Here is a 20,972-nt window from a genome sequence, read left to right as displayed (position 1 = left end):
TAGGTTACTATCAAGCCCAAATCCAATTTTCTTGGCCCAATAAAATATCCAAGGTTTAAAAGAATAAATAATGATGTCATAACATAAATTTCAGTGGTTAATAGCATGTGAAATTGATTTAATCAAATGATTGAATACTAAGCTAGAAACCGGATCCATTTAGAGTTTGAAAACAAATTTGGGGTTTGGGGAAACCACTTAGGGTTTCGATTCCAACCAAGATTTTGGGAGTTCAATTGGATTCCAAGTATATGAGATTTCAATAGGTTTTAATCCCTCTTTGGTTTGGCGCAAATTGGATGGTTGGATGGAATAGTATTCTGCTTAGGTGGCATGATTACAAAGCTTGATTTTCTTCACATTTTTCATCTCATAGTCCCTCTTGATGCAAAGTGCCCAAAAATATTCCCAAGTGTGGCTAAGATCTTTCCAAGTGTCCCAATAAAGCTTCTCTAACCTAATTTGGACATTCCACATTATGATTTTGAAAACACTGCTATAGGTGCTACTATCAAGGTTACTATTCACTCCGAAAAAGTGAAAATAAACTTTGCACTGTAAAATCCTAAATATACATACTAACATTAGGGTGCAAATTTTTTATCAAACTTTGACTACGAACTGCCTTGAAATAATCAAAACGCGTTCTCAAACAAGTGTTTCATCCGAAAACTGAAAATGGGTTTATTGCGTCATAAAATCCTAAATATTCAAACGAAACTAATGGCGTAGACCGTATCCCATTCTAACATTTTTAGGTACCTCAAATAAATAAAGTCACACTTTTCACACCATAGTGAGTGGCTACACACAATATGCTGACAGACTAAAACCTATGCAATTGACTCGATTCGCGAAGGTTTTCATGAGATTCCTAAAGCTTAAAAAAATTCATCGCTTGAGTATATGGCGGGCTGTTATAAGGTTACATGCCCCCCCATTGATGATAGATAAAGATGCAATTCACTTATAATACATCTAACGATATGTAATATTCGTAGCAGATAATATTGTTTTTTTCTTGAGCAATAATATGCACCAGATATGACACCCTACTTAAAAACACCTTAGGATTTAAACCATTATAACCACGACCCTAGCTAAGCCGAAGTTGAGATCATTGAGAAAAGGAAAATTTTGAAGTTTGAGTTGGCAAAAGGAGCTTACACCATGGGTTTAGTTAGTATTATTTTAGAGAACTCTAGTACTATATTAATTTTAAGAAAAATGTGCCAGGAGGCCAATGGAAGAATGTCACATAGGATATTGGAGACTTGCCACCTTGGTGAGCTAGATAACATGGTTAAAAATACTAGATGGATTTGGAAAAGGCCCCAGAGCTAGTTTAATAAGGGCCCTAGCTTACTAAGATAAGAGGGCTAAGGATAAACGCAAGACTATAGGCCCAACTTCATAAAGATCCAAAGCTATAGGCCCAAATTGGTTAAATCCAAGACTAAGATCCAACCTAGTGAACTATTGAGGCAAGGAAAGACCCAATAAAAATCAGAACATGGGCCCAAGGATAGGACCAATCTAATGCCCACACAAAAGGATTTAATATTTGATCCAATGGGAATTCAACACTTCAAGCCCAAACTTAGTATTCATATCACTATTCCAATTGGATCCTACATACACCATATCATTAGTTTCCTTTCTTCCAAAGCCCATCCCACACATCCCTAGAGTTACAAATCTAACCATGGTTAGCCCTCCCATAACCTCAAGCTTCCATTTCCAAAGATCCTTCATCAACAACTAATAGTAAAGTTGCCATCCTTGAATGCTGATTTCCACCACTAATAGTAAAGTTGTCATCCTTCATTTTTCTAAAATTTTTCACTTTCCTCGCTTACTCTAGATCACTGCCTCATGACTCATGAACATTAGTTAAATTGCAGCCCTTGTCATGTAGTATAATGGCATGTCAAATGTCAAAATAAACCCACTAATTGACACTCTTGGTGCAAACCGTTCAACCCTACAACAAGCCACCAAAACTATGGCTCTTCAACAAGTCTTCAAGAAGGTCTTCTACACCACTCAACCAGCATTATGTCACCAAAAACCAGACCTAAAATAAGGCCAAGAATAGTTCTATGAGCCAATCCAAAAACTCAACTATTCGCCTAGGAACTGAAGAAGTGACCAAAGTGAATACTCATGCTTCTTCAAAAACTTTTTGCACCAAAATCCGTCATCCCCACATGAGGTAATCAAGTGTTTTAGGCTACTATTCAACTGAAAAAGGCAATGGCATATTTAAAAATACACTCAACACCTCCACTGCCCACTACACACCATTCACATTCCACCCCCTTTAGCCAAGTCGTGCACTCCCTCACCCCTCACCCCTCCATTGAGTCCTAGAAATGCCCCCCTTTCACCCCTCACTTCGTCACAAAACTTCCTCAAGCTTTCTCTTAGTGTTCTTAGGAGCAAAATACTCTTAGTGTGTGTAAGGAGTGAAACCGAGTGGTGTAAGAGTGAGTTGCTTTTGGAGCATCATAAGCCACAATTTGGTGAGGACCTCTACCCTATCTTTTGTTGGGTGAATTTTTTACATGTTAGGCTTTAACTTATGGTATGAAGATGAAGATTTAATTATGTAAGGTTGAACTTGGGAAAGCACATACGGTTCAGATTTGGAGTTTTACATGTATAAATTGATTTGGTATGAAATTTTAGCCATGAAATGTCTTGATATGTTATCTTAAACTTAGCTAACATCTTGAACCATTGATTGAAGGTTTAAATTTGAGGATGAAAACATGTCATGTTAGGTTTACAAGTCAATATGAAGTCTGTTGATCATCTAAGCACATTAGGTTTCCACTTGCATGAAGATGTCATATCACGATTTATTTTCCCAAAGTTTGTGTTATAAAACCTTTAGAAACCTATTATCATCATGTTAGGGGCTGGAGTGCATGATTTATTTAGGCCTTAAGGGTTACATGTTAAAAAGAAGCTAAAAGCATCATGCTTATACCCGGTTTGAAGGTTTCATGACATTTTGGTTCAAATTGATGCATGGAGATCAGCATATGACCTGAATCTAAGTTGTTAGCATGTTCATTAAGACTAGATTTGTTGGTTACTACTTAACAAAATTGGTCATACATGCATCCATAGAAGCTATAGGCTTGAAATTCCTAAATAGTCACAAAGTATGCCACGGATTGGATGGAATTGGCGTAATAGCTATTTGATTCTTTAAATTCTATGGTCATACATGGACTTAGAACATGAAAAATATAAGGTTTATAAAATTTGGTGAAACTTGGGGCCAAAATGCAAATAGTGAAAATTTAGAGCCTAAATAGAAATTTCGGAAAAATACAGGGGCAATTTTGTAAATATTTTTTTGAACCCTTTTGATTATGAACATCTTCCTTAGTTTTATAATTCTTAACTTAGAATAACTCTTATTACAGCCACATCAAATTCCTAATACCTGAGAAGTTTGTAAATTATCTTCTAACTTATTCTTAAATAATATATTTATGATTCTTGTATAAATGCCACATTCATAATATAAATTTCATTTTAAGCATATAATATCATATGATACATTATTAAGTATTTGATTACTTGCTTGCATGACATGTGAGGTTTTCACCATTTTAGCATTTTACATAAAGTTGTCATTTTTGCATGAGCACATGTCATGAAATACCTTTTGAGCATCGTATAAAAATAAATTTTTTCATGACCCAAATGCTAGGATGGGAAATTATCCTAGTGAAACTCCTTTGTCCACTCTGAAATGAGTGAAAATTGAGTGGTAGCCCCTACGTTGACAAAAAACAGTTAACCTAATGTCAGTGGGTGTATATGTTATGATATCAATGCATTAATATAGAAGTCTGCAAACAATGTAATTTCAACATGAGTTGCACTATGCTCACTCGTAGGTACTCACAGTGCAAATGAGAAATTGTGAGTATATCATATGTTATGTTCTATTATTAATGGCTTTAATAAATAAGAAATGTTATGTTTTTTGAAACAATGAAGTACAAAATGTTCTCTATAAGAAAATGTGCATTGAAGTTTTTCTGAAAGATGTTGAGAAATCTGGATGGGAGATAATACGATTTTTTTTCCTGCATATCTGGCATGCATATCATGTTTATCATTAATCATGCATATATTTTCTCTGTGCAAGTGGGTCAAACTTACTAAGATTTCAAGGAATCTCACTATGGTAGTCTCACTACCATTCTCCTCAGAATGGTAGAAGCTGTGTCAAGACCGACCTTCAATGAATAGGATAGTGATGAACTCCACCGCTCGACTTCAGATGATTGAGAATGAGCCCGACCCCGACAGAAAGATGGAGTTAATAGTGATGTTCTTAGAGATGGTCTTATTCATTATGGAGCGTATTAGAGAGATGTTTTGATCTACCTGATTATGGAACCTTGTTGTAGATGACTGTAATAAGGAGATTCTATCTCCCACTTTGTGTTTGAGCTTATGCCTTACTGTTTGGACCTCTTTCTGTAAGGCATCATCTATCTATGGTTACTTGAATTATTGAGATGTTTAGTTCATTATGGCATGAAATTTTTATAAGTCTCCCTTTTTTCACTACGATTATTGCATATTGCTAGTTACATATTAGGATAGATTGCATATTATCTGTCATGAATGGGGGTATGTGACCATGTGTTGCATGTCCCGATGTTCTAAGTCTCCGTTCTATCCCAAGCGAAGGTTGGGGGTGTCACACTAGATATAACATATCCAAATTAACATAAGCATACTTCATAGACATATAATAACTGAAGTCCAAAAGTTACAGTACTTGTTCAAATTGTCTATAACATCACTAGTACTGGAGATGAGGCTTCTCATGTACATAATAAGGCAAGCATAATGACTACTAGGCTAGACTAAGGAGTAGCTTGCGCAATTTGGCCAAAATAGCCATAATTCTATCCAAAAACTAGAGCATTGACGTGATGAGCTCCTCGTTGTTGCATTGTGGTCTAATTGACCTCATCTAGATGATCCTCTACGGGTCCTCCTGATCCTAACACATGGTCTACCATTTAAGGGAGAATGATAGTTGGAACTACCAAGTGAGATTTGAATACAAATCTTAGCAAGTTCACAACCAACTTAAACTAACAGTTTACAGATGTATGCATGGCAATAAAAAGACATGAATACTCACGTGAACATGAATGAGCATGAAATGACTTGGCAAAGAGCATGACATGTGTTTACATAACTTGAAAACTAATATGAACTGAACTGACATGAACTGTAATTGACTTGATTTGAGTTAACATGACGTGAACTGAAACTGAATATGAACTTGGAATCTTGTTCCATAAATAAATTGGTTAATTAAACATGACATGTGCTTGACTGAAATATGTGACTAAATATGGACGTGACATGATTTGACTAAATTAGACTTAACATGAACTGAAACCGACATGAACATGACATGAACTGATTGCTTTTCAACCATTGGAGTATGTGGTTGGTCAACAACATTCCATGTAGCACCTTTAATGTTTTCAACCAATGATTGCTTTTCAAAAACATAACTACCATCCCCCTGTCCAAAATCATTGCCACTATTAGATGTCAAACTAGTAACCGTCATCAGCTGGCTGAAAGAAGGCGGAGAGATCTCAGTCGATTGTACACCAACAAGATGACCAATACCAGAATTCTAAAGTGGACTAGATGCCCTTAGCCATGACCCATATTGCAAAGTAGGTGATGATCCTAAGAATGTTGAATTGGTCTTTTGTGGATAGCCCAAACTTATGATCAGAGTAGGTGATGTATGAATTCTACATTGCTTGGGAAGGAAAAATTCTTACCCTTTATAATATTGCAAAGGGGCTCCAATTGTATCATTGACTAGTTCTTTTAGAATATACGTCATGCGATTTAGTCCTTCCATTGGGGCGTTACAAATGGCGTTATAAATGGTATCATATTCTATCTCAACCATAAATGTGGGACTTAATACGTGCCCCTACGATGAACTGGCCCGACGAGGATGTCCAGAATTTAAGGGGAGAAGATTGTGATACCCCATATGATAAGAATAAGGGTAGGTGGTATATGAGATCTCACATTGCTTGGGAAGGAGAAGTTATTGCTTTTTATAATATTCCAATGTGACTCCAATTGTATCATTGACTAGTCTTTTTGGAGTATAGGACATGTGATTCGAGCCTTCCAAGGCCTTGCAAAACTAGAAAAGGTTCTCCCCCACTTCAACAAATTTAATTGCTATAGCAATCTTCAAAATTTTCAACATAGTGGACTTGAAAGCCTCATGATTAACACGTTTCTCTACCAAATCCTTACCAACCAAGCAGCATTTTCTCGTGCAAGAGTGTCTTGGATATCTTCCCCAACCACCACAACTTCATGCTTCTCATCATCTGTAAGACAGTTTATCTCATAATCGAGTGATATCTTCTACGCTCGGCAATACAAAAAACAATATTGAGATCGCAACACTAATCTTGCCCTCGACAAACTACACTTTCCACTTGAGCGTGAAGGAAAGAAACTTTCTCCTCACAGAGCTTTGAGAGAGAGACGAATTGGGCGGTATGGTTTTTGCGTTGTTTGTCCATAGGAGAGAAGAATTTAGGATATGATAGAGAAATGATTTAATATTATTTTTGAAAAATGAGTGAGAAATAATTTAATATTATTTTCAAAGAGCAACTACATACAGTCCCCAATGTCAGTCCCCGCATACACTATGTGTCCCCTATCCATTTCCAAGTTGAATGATTGAGGATCAAAAACACATTTTTAGACTCAAATTGTAAATTTAAATTTGTAAATATGACTATAACTTAAAAATTATGTAGTTTTTAAATTTGCTAGTGCATATTTTGTAGGGGTGCTACCCACCCCCTACGGGGTGGGGCCACCCTTATCCGCCCCCCGCCCTCGCATGGGCGTGGGGGTTGGGATTTTTCTCCCGGGCTCCGGCCCCCGTCCGTTGACGGGGGTGCGGGGGTGGGCCTCCAACCGTCCACCCCCACCCCTTCACAACAAATAACAATTTAGTAATTCAGTGATTTACAGCAAGCATAATCAAGCAATTCACAAAACCACATGCACAATCAAGTCCTCTACAATTCACAATCTCATCCTCCAATCTCCATCAACAAATAATAATAAAAAATAAAAAATATGGGGCGATTAAGTGATTCACGAAAATATTTGGGAGTGAGTGAGCCATTGAACCCTACTTATATTCACCCGGCGCTGAGCCTGAGATAGCGATGAAAATCTACGACAGCGACGGTGACTCAAGATGACGATAGTGATTGGTGAGACAAATGACCAATTGGAGAGAATCGAGAGGCAAGAATTGCAGAGAGAGAGAGGGGGGAGAAGAGGAATTGCGAGGAAGAAGAGAAACAGGGACTGAGGGGCTCTTCGACTGCGTATTAACCTATAATCAAAACTCCATGGTTTTGATTATGGGCAGGGGTATTAAAAAGTAATACCCAAGCATAAAACGACATTGTTTTGTGCCTGGGTATTTCTTTTTATATATATATTATATATAATATATATAATTAATATATATATTACAAACGGTGCGGGGCGGGGTTCCACCCCAGCCCGCCCCTGTCTCTGCTTGAAGCCCCATATGCGGGCACTATCCCCTACACCCCGCAGTGGTGGACGGGGCAATCCGCTCTGCCTCACGGGGGCGGAACGGTTGGAGGACGGGGCAGCAGGGGCTGGCCTCGCTGCCCACCCCTAATATTTTGTGTAAATTATAATTTAGTAGAATGCCCCTTTATAGAATACATTCACAATACAAATCTCACACTTAAGCAATATGTAATTCTTGTATTGTCTTGCAATTTATAAAAGAGTCATCCTACTACGCCACAACTTATACAAAATATAAAGTAAAAGTTTCATTTAATATATATTACTATATTTTTATATTATTCAAATAATAAATATTTATAAATATGTATAGTATAAATTTATATAATAAAATATATAAGTGCGGGGCGGGGTAGGGCCCTCCCCGCCCCAGTCTCCTCTAGGGGGGCCAGATGCTGGACATGGTGGGGTGAACAGGAGCGGGGCAGCTGGGTATGGGCCCCGCTACCCACCCCTAAGTATGGCTCCCAAATATGCCTCTCAAATATACCCACTCATATACTTTTATTTTTTTTTATTTTTTTCAAATGGTTAAAAAAATAACTATTAATGAATTTATATTTATATATATATATATTTTAACGATTAAGAATGTTTAAAAAATGTTTAAAAAAATAAATAAATAAATAAAAAAATTCATTTACACTAATATACATATTTGAGATACATATTTGGCACTCATTAACATTGTTCAAAAGGAAAATGCAACACTCCAGTCAAAGAAAAGGCCCTTGGAAACTGTGTCATTTATTGCCCACGTGAACATCAACACACCCTAACGATTTCCCTCGTGCCGTCTCAGCGGGCATTTCCGGTGATCTCTCGCGTGTTCTCTGTATAAATACGAGTTTATACTTTATAACCCGCATAATGTGCGGGCTTTATATTTGTGCAGTCCACTTTATATATTTTTATACTGAATTTTTTAATGACAATCAAACATGGATTATGTATACAAAATAAGAATAAAATATTTAAAATCAACATTTTTAAATGCAAAAAAATGAAAAAAAATAAATAAATATAATTGCTTGATTTATTAAAGAGTTCTTAAAATATAACAAAATGATGTGACTTAATATTATATTTTAAATTATAAAATATTTTTTAATATAAAATATATTTAATATATCATATTAAATTACATCAATTTATAAATTTATTTTTATAAAAAAAAATTATAAATTAAGTACTTTTTAAAAAAAAATGACCACACGTATGTACAATTTTAGACATCATATTATAAGTACTGAGTAATAGCCTCATCAGTGTTGTACATCATCATATCACTAAAGGAAAAAAAAAAAAAAATAGTTTTACCGTCAACAAAAAGTCTTCTGGTAGAGGCCTCTGCATCTTCTGGCTTCAAAGTAGACTCCCTAATCTAAAAGACTAGTTGAAGAGCTTGACGTTAAGTAGCCATTACCAAATTATCAGAAGAAACAGAGTTAAGTAGCCATTACCAAATTATCAAGTTGCCTAAACATTCGGAAAACTCAAAAATACGATAATAACCAAAATTACCATTTCAAGGGCAAAAAGAAAAACTGAAATATTCAAAGCAAAACCACACCAGAGTGATAAGAGAGAAAAATAAAAGCGAAAAAGCGAAGGCTATTGAAGATTATATTTTAAGAACGACAGTTGCTACAGAAGCAAGACCAACGTTCGTCACTGAGAAACCCAGATCTTTTGGTAGAAAACGTCCGTTTCTGATTCGCTTCTTCCATTCTCCGACGATGATAAAAAAACTGAATTACCCATGATAATTTTACAATAAAGAAGATGAAACCCTTACTCCATGTAATCTCTTAATCTCTTCAATTTTCTTTGATAATTATTGTGGTAGCTGCTCAAATGGCGTCTTCGTCGTTGTTAAATGGTGAGTGTGCGGTGGTCATCGTATTCATCTCCCGCGTTCTTTTCTCTCTCCCCTTCTCTCTTCTCCTTCACGGCCTCTCTCTCTCCCTCCTCGCCTCTCTGCATTCGTCGTTGAGATCCATGCCGAGACTTCCGCTTCTCTTTCTATTTTCAAGACCAGGTATTCCACACTTCCTTGTTTTAGTGCAGCGAAATTTGGATTTGAGCGATATTTGATTCCAAGAGATCACAATGACCGGTGAAAGGGTTTAATATCAAAAAATTGAAAGTGCATGTCTTAAAATCGAAGGACACGAGATGAATGACACGTCAGAAAAGTCAACGTGGTGAGGTCTCAGTGATGGTGGCTTGCAGCGGTTCAAGGTGGAGAAGGCTTGTGCTCTATTTTCGGGAGTGTGGAACAGAGCATGTGGCGTTGCTGCATGTGGGAGTGGTGTTTTCCGACGTGTAGGGTGCTGTGAAGGGGCAAAGGTGGTGGTGGTGGTTTGTTGGGTGGCTCCTACGGCAGCGTGGGCTACCAGTGGTGGTATGGTTCGGTGGGTGCCACGGGAAGTTACACTGGGTTCCGTTTCGGGCTGGGCTCATCTGTGGCAGTGGCTGGGAGGCTGCACGGTGGGCTCGTCCGTTCCGGTTAAAGTCGATAGCAGCCTCGTCTGCTTCAACAATGGGTGTCAGGGATGGAGTCGTCAGGGGTAATGGTCTGATGATGAGAGGAATAAACGGCAAGCATAGCAAACCTGGTGATTCTCAGCCACTTCGCACCGTTGGTGGAGGAGACGGTTGGTCTTCCAACATGTTGCAGATCCTTAGTGAAGTCGAAGGGTCGTTTTGGGATGCTCATGCTGAATTGTTGAGGTTGAAGGAACGTTCAATATATCTGTCATATATTCAATAGGCGTTCCAGTCTAGGCAACTCTTCATTGAGGCGCGTCTCATTTTGTTTGGTCGATATTTAATGCATAATCGACAAATACGGAATGTAAGCCAACTCAGATATTTTGAACACGGCTTTTATATATTTAAATAGATTAGCTGCGCGGAATAACAGCCTTTTTCCTCTTCTTCTTCCCTCTTTATTTACTGTTTCTTCGCCGAAGACGAAATCCCGTCGAAGCTGCCGGCGAACGACGCCGTATAATCTCCTCCTCCTTCCCTTCCCACGCAATTTCAGGTTTGCTCTTGAGCCATTGTACCCTCTCTCTCCCGTCATTGAATTATTTATGCATTTATTTTTATACGGAACTTTCTCGTGGTGCTTCGATCTGGTACTTTACGTGAAGTTTGGCCAATTTGCTTCATCTTCTTCCTCGGAACTCAAAAAAAAGAGTTTTTAATTTTCCTTCTTTTGGTGAAATAATGTTCGTCATCTGTGGTTCAATCTAGACTTTGCTTTTGGTTGATTTTGATCTGTCATTTTTAATGGTCTTCGTTTTAACTCTTTTTGTTTACAGTTGACCTGTGTGACCTTTTTTAGTATTTTGGTAGGTCTTTCTTAGTGATTTGAACACGGACGAATCGGAAGAGATGGAAGGGACGAAAGAGATGGGACTTCGGAACGTGAGCTCGCATTGCTCCATCTCCGAAATGGACGACTACGATCTTTTGCGCCTTCTCGACAAGCCAAGGCTAAACATCGAGAGACAGCGTTCATTTGATGAGAGGTCGCTGATCAGCGAGCTGTCGATCGGTCTCACCAGAGGAGGCTTGGATAACTTTGAGAGCACGTACTCGCCTGGTGGCAGGTCGGGTTTCGAGACCCCAGCGTCTTCTGCTCGGAACTCATTTGAGCCCCATCCGATGGTTGCGGATGCCTGGGAAGCACTCCGGCGATCTTTGGTGCATTTCCGAGGTCAACCGGTTGGGACGATCGCTGCGTATGATCATGCCTCGGAGGAAGTTCTTAACTATAATCAGGTAAAACTTTTAGGCCAAATAATGATGCTCAATGATCGACTATCATAACCAGGTACGAGACAATTAAAATAAAAACATTTTTATAAATAAAAATATTAAGAAATGATTAAAATTAAGAACATTTTTCTAAGTTCTCAAAGATTTTATTGATAAAGTCAATAGGCATTGTCTATGTAAACAGAACTTAAAAAACTAAAAACATCGATCGAATTCAGGATGAAAACCCATTTAAGATTTTGGATTAATGGTATTAGAGAATGCATATGTCCTTAAAAGTTGAGGGGAGGTTGATTGCAATCGCCGATCGGAAAGAATGCGATTGGTGAAAAACTCACAGCCATTAGTGAAGATCCGTTCAACTCAAGGGGGAGCTTAAATTGTATTCAATCCTTAGGCACATTGCATGGTAGAAGTTAGAGTCCCGAATGCCACTTGCACAACCCTTTTAGTCCACCGCAGATTTTGATGTAGCCAAGGGTTTAGTTGGAGAAAATAGTCTTGGAAACCAATAGGGTTTGGTCTTGGGGGCCATCCCCAAGGTCTAATGTTCCATCTAAGGGTGCAAAGAATTTATGAGGGCCACCTACTATCGGAAAAGCCAATGATTGACCTTATCCATGTAATGTGGACAAGTTACATTGGGCGTTGCTTGATTGGGTACAAAACATGTTGTATTTACGCTATCTCCAGAGTTCCTTGTCATAAAAAATAAATGATGATCCGGATGTTCATTAGGTAAACTTGAAAACTTGATCTCAGTTGATGGAATCTCTCGAAAGGTGATCAGGCAGACTTTTATATCAAAATGAGGAGCCAGCTATATGAACCTGTGATATATGTCTTGACCTATGTATGTCTTCTGACTTTGTTACCTGATATGTGTGTTGTGGGCCCGTTACGTGAGTTTGGGCTTTAATTGGGTTAAACAAATTTTGCATTTGCATTGTCTTTGAGTTCATGATCATAAAAAATATCTTATGAGCCTGACTTGATATTTATTTCTCTTCAGGTTTTTGTACGAGACTTTGTACCTAGTGCCCTCGCTTTCTTGATGAATGGTGAACCTGACATAGTTAAGAACTTCCTCTTGAAGACTTTGTGTCTTCAAGGGTGGGAGAAAAGAATAGACCGATTTAAACTTGGGGAAGGTGCAATGCCAGCCAGCTTCAAAGTTCATCAGGACCCCATTCGAAAATTGGATACTTTAGTTGCAGACTTTGGTGAAAGTGCTATTGGGAGAGTTGCTCCTGTTGACTCTGGATTTTGGTGGATTATTCTTCTCCGAGCATATACAAAGTCTACAGGGGATCTATCACTTGCAGAAACACCAGACTGTCAAAAGGGGATGAGGCTTATTTTGACTCTATGTCTATCAGAGGGATTCGATACATTCCCAACTCTGCTTTGTGCAGATGGATGCTGTATGATTGACCGAAGAATGGTAAGCCGCCTTTATAATACTTTTTAGTCAAATATGATCCTGATGTTGGTTAGCTGTTCATTTACAAAGGTCTTTGGTAATTCTTATGAAATATCACATGATTTACTATCATAGTAGGAGTTTCCAAGGAAAGCAAAGTCACTCACTAAATGGTCTTAGTGGACACTTTCGGTATTTTTTTTTAGAAGCAGAGTAACTGAGCCAGTGAAGAGATAGCTGGATTAGCGTAATCTTTTATTTAGTTCTTTTTTGGGTTTATGTGGAATCAGATCTAAATATGGTGGCCTTATCCAATTAAGTTGTTCCTTTACGAATATAAATCTTTATTTCCATAACCATTTTTTCTTAGTAATGATGAAGGCTATTTTCTTTCAATTTCTTTGAATTTATCTGTTTTGGCAGTGCTTAAACCATACTTCGAAACAAAGATTAAGTGTTTCTTAATTGGAAGGGAACTTGACAGACTTTGTTGTTTTGTAATGCTTACCGCCTTGTATGAATGGAGAACTTAGGACATGTTTGGACACTTGGTGTATCTCAGAATTTAGTGAATAATTGTGAAATGGGTTGAGAGATTCTCTATGTCGAACGGGTGGAGTGATTCGCCCTATCGTTTGGTGGAAGTATTTCACGTGTTGACCAGGTAGAGAGATTCTCTGCGTTGAATGGATAGAGTGATTCCCTGTGTTGTTTTGGTGGATAGATTTCACGTGTTGGCCAGTAGAGCGATTTCCCATGTCAAATGGGTGGAGTGATTCCCCGTATTTGGTGATGTGTACGATGATTCATGATTATGCTGTTTTACTCAAGAAAATGATTCCTTGCCATACTTTGATATGTGTTTCATTCAGAGGGTGATTCTTCACCTTACTTATGATATGTGGGTTTAGCCTTATTTACATGAAACTTTTGCATTCATATTTATCGCCATTGTCTCTCATTGTTAATATTGTTATGGGTTTTAACTTGTTAAGGTTTCGTTGAACTCTCACCATGGTAGTCCCACTACGTTTTCGTCCTTAGAAACCATAGATTTTGATGCAGATGTAGCTCAAGAGGGTTACATCTAGAAAGGACCAGTGCAGCCTGAGGAATAGCAGTGGGGGCCTGTCCCCATTAAGTTTATAATCCTTGTAAATTTTAAGATGTTTATTATACTTAGGTGACGAACGATTTCTAATGGTTTATATTTTGAGTTGGGTAGTGAACAAATGTTGGTATGTAATTATATTTGGGATGAATGAACAGTGACTTGTGGATATTTTTAGTAATGAATGAGTATGAGAAATTTCTCTAGTACTACAAGTGTTAGTCTCCAACTAATACTATTTACTAATTTCGGTGCAATTTTGATTCACGTGTGCTTGGCATACGAGCACACGAGAGTCCCATGAACATAAGGGATGTAGCCGTCCGGCTAGCATCCTGGGCACCACGGTTCCTCGACAAGCCACAACCGGAGGACTAGGGGGCTCCACACTTACATTTAGCAGATTGCTTATTCTACTAGTTCTCAAAATGTGATTTTGTTAGTTGTTTCTTGAAATATACTCTTTTGGTCCTTCTATTAGGAGCATTGATCCTAAAGTTACTTTCTCTCCCATCATCCTTAGAAATAGACAATGCAAGAAGCTTCTGTGTAACACTTTCATCTACTGCAGTTTCATGTATTGTGGCCATGAAAATTTTCTTCTTTTTGGTACTCTCCTTTCATTCTTTTGTTCTGTTTCTTCATATGATAACATAATGCTCCTCTGATGTTCTTCACCTCTTTTCTTTGAGGATTACATGAACACTTCCTTATATATAATTACTTCATTAACTCTTTTGTAGGGCATATATGGTTACCCAATTGAAATTCAGGCACTTTTCTTTATGGTGTTGAGATGTTCTTTGGCAATGCTTAAACCGGATGCAGAAGGAAAAGAATTTATTGAGCGAATTGTGAAGCGTTTGCATGCATTGAGTTATCACATGCGAAGTTACTTTTGGCTTGACTTCCAGCAGCTAAATGACATTTACCGTTACAAGACTGAGGAGTATTCACATACTGCAGTAAATAAGTTTAATGTTATTCCTGATTCAATCCCAGAATGGGTGTTTGAATTTATGCCGACACGGGGTGGTTACTTTATTGGAAATGTCAGTCCTGCAAGGATGGACTTTCGATGGTTTGCTTTAGGCAATTGTATTGCGATCCTATCTTCACTTGCAACACCTGAGCAGTCAATGGCTATCATGGATCTTATTGAATCTCGCTGGGAAGAGTTGGTTGGAGAAATGCCTCTGAAAATATCTTATCCTGCAATAGAAAGTCATGAGTGGAGAATTGTAACTGGCTGTGATCCCAAGAATACCAGATGGAGTTACCATAATGGAGGATCTTGGCCAGGTTTGCCTCTCTTCTCATCAAGTTTTCTAAGTGAACGCTTATTTGGTTATTCCAAATTGATTTCAATATGATTTTGGTAAGGAGATATTTTAATCAATGTTTTCAACAGATTGTTGTTCAATTTTTTGTTTTTGGATCAGGATTGTTTAATTGTGGGGGTGAAAACTGATTCTAACTAAGAGGCATTGAGGGAGGGAAGCTCTTTCATTCATTCCCTTCACTCTTCTCTCTCCCTCTCTATCTCTGACGCGCACACGAGGAATTGGGTTACTCTTGAACCCAATGCTTTATCTAAAATTTTACACAGATTTCAAAATGATATGATCTAGAAGAGCTGTCTGAAAGGCAAGTTCTTATACTATAACGCCCCAATGGAAGGCCCAAGCCACTTACCTATACTCTAAAAAGACTAGCAAATAATACAATTAGAGTCTCATTGGAATATTATAAAGAACAAGAACTTCTCATTTCCAAGGAATGTGAGATCTCATACACCACCTACCATTGTCACTTATCACAATGGGGTATCACAATCATCCCACCTTATATTCCCAACATCCTTGTCGGGCTAGTCCGTCGTAGGTGGCAAGACTAATGGCTCGTTTGTTTTCAGAGATGAGATGAGATGGGATGAGATTAAAGTTAAAAAGTTGAATAAAATATTGTTAGAATATATTTTTTAATATTATTTTTGTTTTGGGATTTGAAAAAGTTGAATTGTTTATTTTATTTTGGATAGGGATTTGAGAAAGTTGTAATGATGAAGTGAGATGAGATGAGATGAGATGAGATATTTCCTGAAAACAAACGAGGCCTAAGGCTTCATTTGGATCATCAATTCATCTCAATTCATCATTACAACTTTTTCAAATTCTAATATAAAATATAATAAACAATTTAAATTTTTCAAATCCTAAAATAATAATAATATTAAAAAATAATATTCTAATAATATTTTATCATCTCAACTCAACTCAACTCAACTCAACTCACTTCAACATCCAAACACAACCTAAAGTCCCACATTTCTAGTTAGGATAGGCTTTGATATCATTTGTGATGCCTCAATGGAAGGCCCAAGCGACATGATCTATACTCCAAAAGGACTAGTCAATGATATAATTGGAGCTCTATTAAAACATTATAAAGAGCAAGAACTTCTCATTCTCAAGCAATGTGGGATCCAATACACCACCTACCCTTATCACTTATCAGACTAGGGTATCACACATACTCATTCCCTTCCGCATGTTAGTTTTGGCCCCCTTACGTGGATAATCAGATTCCATGAGTGTGAAGCAAAGAGCTAGCCCTGAACTCAACAGTTATATTTAAAATCTCATACAGGCGTCAAAAGGTGTTGGAAGAGCTACATCTGATAGGCAAGTGCTCATGCATCCCCCCCCCCCCCCCTCCTCACACACACTAACTTGCACAGAGGTGGACAATTTGGAGACAGTTTGTTACTGTGACTAATGGTAGAACTAGATGATAGAATACCATAGAAGAATTAAAACATTTCAATACTTTGCTATAGACCTTTTTATTCAAGTAAATAAAAGGTTTCTCCTCTTGTATGTGGAATCAGAAAATGCCTTCATTGCAATTCGACAAACTTCTGTATTGCATAAGTGGACTGAGCAACCATATTTTGGAAATTTGCTAGTATATTCTTTTATAGACATACACTCTAGTTGTAGTAATTGGTTGTGGTAGAGACCACGTGAAGTGAAAGTTTGTAGCTTGCTCCAACTATTCCCACGCTCTAATGTCTCTAGATTGGTCATAACCCATTATTTTTTAGTGATACCTTGGTTTGCCTCCTTATCTCGAGTGCAGTGCTTTTATGGCTTCTAACAGCTGCTTGCATTAAGACCGGACGGCCACAAATTGCAAGACGGGCAATTGAGCTTGCAGAGAGTCGTCTGCTGAAGGATAACTGGCCAGAATATTATGATGGGAAACTTGGGAAATATATTGGTAAGCAGGCAAGAAAGTACCAGACCTGGTCAATTGCCGGGTACTTGGTGGCAAAGATGATGCTAGAGGATCCATCACACTTGGGGATGATTTCCCTCGAAGAGGACAAGCAGATGAAACCCGTACTTAAGAGATCATCTTCATGGACCTGCTGAAAGTGCTCAAGCAAGAAAAAGAACCTAGCAGCACAGAATGGGAAAAATCAGGTGCTGAAAAGGATCTTGTTATATGATTGCATTACTATTCTTTGGTGGTTTCTCCCTATACGTTTCTCTAAAAGTTTAGTTCGTGTACAATAGGCTGTGCTTAGACCATTTTTGTGATTTTCCAACTAAAAGATACTTTTTGTTTGTGTTTCAAACTTAGAGAGGCATTTTGCAAATGCCTTGCTGCTTTATTAGCTCTCGACAGACTAAAATGGTGGTGTCAAGCCGTTGCATAAGCAGGAAAGACAAACCCCCCCCCCCCCCCCCCCCCCCCCCCCCCCCGCGGGTGGATAGTACACAGTCTTTATTCTTTGTACTTTTGGTTAAAATCTAATTGTTCTATACGATACTCTGAAAGTCAATAATAGCCTTCTGATCCATTTATATCATCTATTTAACGCTATCGTTGCACTTGTTTGGTATTTTAGGGACTTTTGAGAATCCGCACCTTTTTTAGCCTAAAAATATCAAAATAATTTTTCTTCTTTCAGATGCTTTTTTTTTTCAACGCCTATTCATTTCTCTAAATTTTTGTGGAAAAAAAATATATCATAACTTTTAAAACATTACTATTTTTTTTTTTTATTATCTAAAAGTGACTTTTCATTCTACTTCTATCATTTTCAAAAAATTTAATTCGAAACACATCTGAATTTTTCATCTGGAAAACAGAAAAGCTTTTACTTACCCAAAACATTTTTGAACAATTCGAGATCATTTCTAAAAAGATTTTGAACGAATCATTTTTTGAGTCGAGACTTTTTTAGTAGTGCCAAATTGTGCTATTAAAACCACGGAAAGATGTAGACTTTTGAGTAATTGCAAAGTGTGAGATTACTTCTGACTTTTGAAAAACAAAGTGACTTGAGTTGGTTTGACTCAAATAATCTTTGTCATGAGTTAGTTTACGTTAAGGTCTCGAATAGAGGATTCTCATGCAAATTTGAACAGTTGTCTTTAAAAAATTTTTAAATTACAATAATATCCCTTCCAAAATGTTTTTTTTTTTTTTTTTTTTCATTTAATTAAACACATTAATGGGTCTACACATGCAAGAGACTGCAAATAAAGTTTCTCTTCACTAAATTTAATCTATCTAAGCCTCGTGCAACATTGCATTGGTCAATGATATGTTCCTATTAAACTTTGATTGCATATGATTTAGTTAAAGCTTGGGCTAGAGGTTTTTATGTCATGAAGGGGGCTTTGTCTCACCTTTTTTAATAGATTAGGGATTTCTCTCCTAAAGAAGAATCATCCACAACTCTTGTTTTGATTAAATTATCTATGATGTCTAAAAGGACACGAATGGTATGAATCTCAATTCCAAGAGGCGCTTTATTTTCACCCGTTTTATCACAACACAACATAATTTAAAAGTTAATCAGGAATAAATATTACCAAGCAATCACAAACAAGCAAATATTAGGGATGTATATGAAAAGGCCTTGGACAAAAGGTGAATAGAGATAAGACTTCCATGGTGTTAAGCAAAAATATGATCCCTAGTCAATAAACAGAGATCATGCAGTTTTGGGGAGTCCAAAAATGCCAAAATTATGACAAATATTTGGGACCCCCTCCCATGGTGGGTAGAGGGAAATATCAAGCGTGTGGCAAAAACTACAAGGGTGGAAGGAGAAGCTTCTATCACAAGGGAGTAAAGAGGTACTTATCAAAGTTGTAGCCCTTTCTATTCCCACCTATACAATGAGTTGTTTCAAAATTCCAATGTCTTTGTGCACTGAGTTGGAGAGTTTGATAGCTAAATTTTGGTGGAGATTAAAAAAAAAAAGGAAAACAAGATAAGCTAGGTTAGTTGGAGGAAATTGTGTGAATCAGAGGCTCATGGGGGAATGGGTTTTAAAGATTTGAAGACCTTTAATATGGCACTCCTAGCTAAGTAGGGACGGAGAATTCTTAAAGAGGAAGATTCGTTGCTACACAAGATTTTCAAAGCTAAGTATTTTCCTTCTTCCAGTTTCAAAGAGGTTGAACTAGGAGCAACACATTCTTATGTGTGGAGGGCTATATGGGAGGCTAAGAGTTTATTACTACAAGAGCAATGCTACGTACAATCCTCAAATGGAGACTACATTGCAAGCCTAGTTAATTTATTTTTAAATTTTTTCAAAATTACAATAATATTCTTATCAAAATGATATTTTTTCCATTTAATGAAGGGCTTGCCCATGCAGTTCCCAAATGGAGACTGCAAATAGAATTTCTCTTGCTACAAGGGTGCAGATGGAGGGTAGGAGATTGAAAGGCTATTAACATTTGGTCAGACTACTGGTTGCCTAATCATAAACTCATTCCAATTTCTACTTCTATTACTCAAACTCATTTGAACTGGAAAGTATCTGATATGATAGATGGACATACAAAATGGTGGGACATGGTGAAGGTGAGAAGAATCTTACCTCCAAGAGAATCTTATGAGGTACTTAACATGATGCTACCTTCAGATAATAGACCAAACAGTATTGTTTGGGAGCATGAGCAAAGTGGGCAGTTTAGTGTCAAGAGCGCCTACAAATTGTTTATGTCCTTTGGTGATGTGAGGTAGCATGGTGAGGTGTCATATGGGAGGAACAGAGAAGAATGTGGTGGAAAATATGGAAGATGCAAGTTCCTAATAGAGTGAAAATCTTTGCTTGGAGGGTGTGCAAGAATGATTTACCTTCTTTGAAAAACCTACAAGCTAAGAAGGTGGTGACAGAGGCAAAGTGCAGATGGTGTAAGGTGGAGGAGGAGGATATTAATCATGCCTTTCTCTATTGTCCAAGTTTCAAAGATGTTTTGGAGAATCCATCTTTGTTTCTTGCAAGAGAATCAATTTCAAAGAGACTTTGTTCAAGTTGTGGCTCAATTGGTTAAAAGAAACAAATTAGGTGAAATGGAGAAACTATTTTTTTGTGCTTGGGGATTATGGTACAGAAGAAATCAATTAGTTTTTGAGAATAAGTAGTTTTCTCTAGAACAAGCATTGGATCATGCTCTCTCAGTTTATCACGAGTATAAATCTGCAGCAGAGGAGCAAAAAAAGGGAGTGATGCCTCAATGCAATTGGAAGCCTCCACCTTCGGGAGTACTGAAGTTAAACACTGATGATGCTCTATTCCATGACCAGTGCATATTAAGTGTAGGTATGGTTGTTCGAGATGAGGGTGGTAGCGTGATCTTCATGGCTAGTAAACCAGAACATGAGGTAAGTGATCCTATAGAAATTGAACTCTTGGCAGTGTTGAAGGGACTCCAAATTTGTTTTCCCTTGGGACTCAGTGAGCTTCAAGTGGAGAGTGATTCACTTTTGGTGGTCCAAGAACTTAATAGAGATTAGGAGTCTATGTCTATTTGGGGAAACTTGGTCCTTGAGATTAGGAGAATGGTACAAAGATTTCCAAAGGTTACAATCTAGCATCGAGGTTGAATTGCCAATGTTGCTGCCCTTGTTTGGCAAGACATT

General features: G+C 37.6%; 1 protein-coding gene across 2 annotated transcripts; it reads left to right on the top strand.

The window, feature by feature from the left end:
- The first annotated feature begins 10,584 nt into the window (after window positions 1-10,584).
- LOC121244090 (probable alkaline/neutral invertase D) lies at window positions 10,585-17,756 on the top strand. 2 transcript variants are annotated; one of them, XM_041142133.1, is made up of 5 exons: window positions 10,585-10,741; window positions 11,056-11,484; window positions 12,494-12,925; window positions 14,759-15,317; window positions 17,157-17,756. In XM_041142133.1, the coding sequence occupies exons 2-5, from the start codon at window positions 11,095-11,097 to the stop codon at window positions 17,450-17,452; spliced, it is 1,677 nt and encodes a 558-aa protein (XP_040998067.1). In that variant the 5' UTR covers window positions 10,585-10,741; window positions 11,056-11,094; the 3' UTR covers window positions 17,453-17,756. The 2 variants fall into 2 exon arrangements, with proteins under 2 accessions (XP_040998067.1, XP_040998068.1); XM_041142134.1 differs by having other exon boundaries at window positions 10,593-10,741; window positions 11,053-11,484.
- Window positions 17,757-20,972: the final 3,216 nt, after the last annotated feature.

The sequence above is a fragment of the Juglans microcarpa x Juglans regia genome, chromosome 8S, assembly GCF_004785595.1.
Source record: "Juglans microcarpa x Juglans regia isolate MS1-56 chromosome 8S, Jm3101_v1.0, whole genome shotgun sequence".
In the NCBI taxonomy this organism is placed as follows: domain Eukaryota; kingdom Viridiplantae; phylum Streptophyta; class Magnoliopsida; order Fagales; family Juglandaceae; genus Juglans; species Juglans microcarpa x Juglans regia.
This window is presented reverse-complemented; position numbering and strand designations above follow the sequence as displayed.

Coding starts and splice junctions, on each gene's coding strand:
- LOC121244090 (XM_041142133.1), top strand. CDS start 11,095: ATGGAAGGGACGAAAGAGATGGGACTTCGGAACGTGAGCTCGCATTGC. Junction 11,485..12,493: donor AAGTTCTTAACTATAATCAG/GTAAAACTTTTA, acceptor ATTTCTCTTCAG/GTTTTTGTACGAGACTTTGT. Junction 12,926..14,758: donor GTATGATTGACCGAAGAATG/GTAAGCCGCCTT, acceptor ACTCTTTTGTAG/GGCATATATGGTTACCCAAT.